Below are 3,440 nucleotides of genomic sequence, written 5' to 3'. Positions count from 1 at the left end.
TTTTTTTTAAAAGTAGAGACAGGGTCGCGCCATGTTGCCTATGTTGGTCTCAACCTCTTGGGCTCAAGCAATCCTCCACCTCAGCCTCCCAAAGGGCTGGGATTACAGGTGTGAGACACTATGCCTGGCCTCCAGCGCTCATTCTATGGAAAATGTCACCCAAACCAGTGAGACCAGTGGCTCCTAAAGATGGTGATCCTTTGAGAAGTTTCTATAAAAATATAGATTTCTAAGCCCTGTCGCTCAATATTCTTTTTCAACAAATCCAAGGACCAAGATTTATCCGTATTTTCACCAGGTGATTCTGGTGACCCACCAGTTTGGAACCAGCTGGTGGTATGGTTGGTTTTTTTCATGCAGAAAGCATGGAGACTTCTATTTTATTTCTGGAGATGGGGGTCTCGCTATGTTGCCCAGGCTGGAGTGCAATGGTTATTCACAGGCATGATCATAGCTCAATGAGGCTGGAAACTCCAGACCTCAGGCAATTCTCCTGTCTCAGCCTCCTGAATAGCTGTGTGCACCACTGAGCCCAGCAGGCATGGAGATTTTGGACTGTTCCTGCACATGGAAACGGGAAGCATTAAGAAAGCTGTCTGGGAACTCTGCACAGGTGTTTCGCCTGCTAGGCCTGCTTCTGGTGAGGAGGCAGGAGTGGGCCGTTAAGCTGGGTGTCCCACAAATGCTGGAAAGTGGAGGGTTCTGCTCTGAGGCACAAAAGCGGCAGCAGCAATTAATGCTCCCCCCTGGACTACAAACTGCCTGAGGGCACATCTGCTTTCAGCTGGATGAGTGTCTGAACCCAGGACCAGTCAGTACTCACGGTAGACAGACACGAGGTTATACAGGGCCCAGGTTGCCCAGTGCTGGCTGACAGGAGAGATTCCCTGGGGAAGGAGGCGGAGAATTGGTTCAAATGACCTGCAGGAAAAGAAATCAAGGTCACTGTGGATACTGGGGGTGAGGAGTGTGTCTTTTCTTGTTTGAGGTTTCCTCCCACTGGGGAATCCTAGTGACCAACCATGACAGGTTGGCAGGATGCCAGGGAGAAGGGACAGCTGGCCCTGCATCCCACTGGCAGGCTGCACAACGAGGCTCCCTTGGAGAGAGGATAAAGGCACAAGCACATGAGGGAGGCAGAGGGGACCCAGATTAGGAGGAGCAGAAAGCTGGAGACCTCAGCAAGGAGCAGAGACCCAGCCTGGGGAGAAGGGGAGACGCACCCTGGGAACAGAAGCACGTGTGACTGTTTTTTTTTTTTGAGATGGAGTTTTGCTCTGTCGCCCAGGCTGGAATGCAGTGGAGCGATCTCCACTCATTGCAACCTCTGCCTCCTGGGTTTAAGCAATTCTCCTGCCTCAGCCTCCTGGGTAGCTGGGATTACAGGCGTGTGCCACCACACCCAGCTAATTTTTTTTTTTTTTCTTTTGAGACGGAGTCTTGCTCTGTTGCCCAGGCTAGAATGCAGTGGAGCGATCTCAGCTCACTGCAAGCTCTGCCTCCTGAGTTCATGCCATTCTCCTGCCTCAGCCTCCCGAGTAGCTGGGACTACAGGCACCCGCCACCACACTCGGCTAATTTTTTTGTATTTTTAGTAGAGACGGGGTTTCACCGTGTTAGCCAGGATGGTCTCAATCTCCTGACCTCGTGATCCGCCTGCCTCAGCCTCCCGAAGTGCTGGGATTACAGGAGTGTGCCACTGTGCCTGGGCTAATTTTTGTATTTTTAGTAGAGACAGAGTTTCAGTATGTTGGTCAGGTTGGTCTCAAACTCTTGACCTCAACTGATCCGCCTGCCTCAGCTTCCCAAAGTGCTGGGATTATAGGCATGAACCATCATGTCTGGCCCTTTTTTCGTTTTTGAGACTGAGTCTCACTCTGTCACCCAGGCTGGAGTGCAGTGGTGCAATCTCGGCTCACTGCAACCTCTGCCTCCTTGGGTTCATATGATTCTCCTGCCTCAGCCTCCCGAGTAGCTGGGACTACAGGCGCATGCCACCACGCCCAGCTAATTTTGGGTTAGAGCATCATTTTGCTGTTGGCCAGGCGGGTCTTGAACCCCTGAGCACCTGCCTTGGCCTCCCAAAGTGCTAGGATTACAGGCCACTGTGAGCCACTGCACCCAGACTAATTTTTTTTTTTTTTTTAGCCACTGTGCCCGACCTTTTTTTTTTTTTTGAGAAAGGGTCTCGCTCTGCTGCCCAGGCTGGAGTGCAGTGGCGTGATCAGAGCTCACTGCAGCCTTGACCTTCCAGGCCATGCAAGTGCTCCTCCCACCTCAGCCTCCTGAGGAGCTGGGACTACAGGTGTGAGCCACCATGACTGAATAATTAAAAACAAAATTTTTTTGGCCGGGCGCAGTGGCTTACGCCTGTAATCCTACCACTTTGGGAGGCTGAGGCAGGTGGATTGCCTGAGCTCAGGAGTTTGAGACCAGCCTGGGCAACACAGTGAAACCCCGTCTCTACTAAAGTACAAAAAATTAGTTGGGCATGGCAGCATACACCTGTAATCTCAGCTACTTGGGAGGCAGGAGAATTGCTTGAACCCGGGAGGTGGGGGTTGCAGTGAGCCAAGATCGCACCACTGCACTCCAGCCTGGGTGACAGTGTGATTCTCCGTCTCAAAAAAATAAATTTTTTTGTAGAGGTGAGGGCTCAGGCTGGTTTCAAACTCCTGAGCTCAAGTGATCCTCCTGCCTCGGCCTCCCAAAGTGGCTGGGATTCTAGGCGTGAGCCACCGCATCCAGCCTATGACTGCTCTTCTGACAAGGGCCTTCTGTGGGCCAGCATGGAGTCATGGTCCAAAAGCCTGAAACACGTGTGTGCAAAACTCCTGGGCCAGCGATTCTGCTTCCTTTCTCCCCAAGAACTATAGTACTTCGCGCATTGGCAAAACTGTCAGTGTCAGCCTGTTCCTCCCAACATGGGTTTTCAACTGAAATGTCCATCTGTACAGGATGGTACAAAGAGAGTGACTCCGTCCTAAAATGACGAGGGAGATCCTTGCCTGGTGATTGGCCATTCAGTCACAAAACAGTAGGAATTGATGCCAGCTTGACTTAAAGTAATGAAATCTGTGCATAGAAACACTGCTGGAAGAAGAGACACCAAAATGTCAACAGGGGTTCTCTTTCAGGGAGTGAGATTATGAACAATTCCTGTTTTCTTCTTTTTTTTTTGAGATGGAGTATCACTCTATTGTTGCCCAGGCTGGAGTGCAGTGGTGAGTTCTTGGCTCACTGCAACCTCTGCCTTCTGGGTTCAAGTGATTCTCATGCCTCAGCCTCCCAAGTAGCTGGGATTACAGGTGCCCGCCAACATGCCTGGCTAATTTTTGTATTTTTAGCAGAGATGGGGTTTCACTGTGTTGGTCAGGATGGTTTCGAACTCCTGACCTCAGGTGATCCGCCTGCCTTAGCCTCCCAAAGTGCTGGGATTA

General features: G+C 51.1%; 1 protein-coding gene across 1 annotated transcript in view; it reads right to left on the bottom strand.

Annotated features, from left to right (window-relative positions):
- The window catches only part of ZER1 (zyg-11 related, cell cycle regulator), a 45,107-nt gene that overhangs the window by 4,772 nt on the left and 36,895 nt on the right, over positions 1–3,440 (bottom strand). The window contains exon 14 of the mRNA XM_011987650.1: positions 824–921. Within this exon, the coding sequence (XP_011843040.1) occupies positions 824–921 (98 nt within the window). The remainder of the gene's footprint in view (positions 1–823; positions 922–3,440) is intronic.

The sequence above is a fragment of the Mandrillus leucophaeus genome, unplaced genomic scaffold, assembly GCF_000951045.1.
Source record: "Mandrillus leucophaeus isolate KB7577 unplaced genomic scaffold, Mleu.le_1.0 Scaffold109, whole genome shotgun sequence".
NCBI classification, from domain to species: domain Eukaryota; kingdom Metazoa; phylum Chordata; class Mammalia; order Primates; family Cercopithecidae; genus Mandrillus; species Mandrillus leucophaeus.
This window is presented reverse-complemented; position numbering and strand designations above follow the sequence as displayed.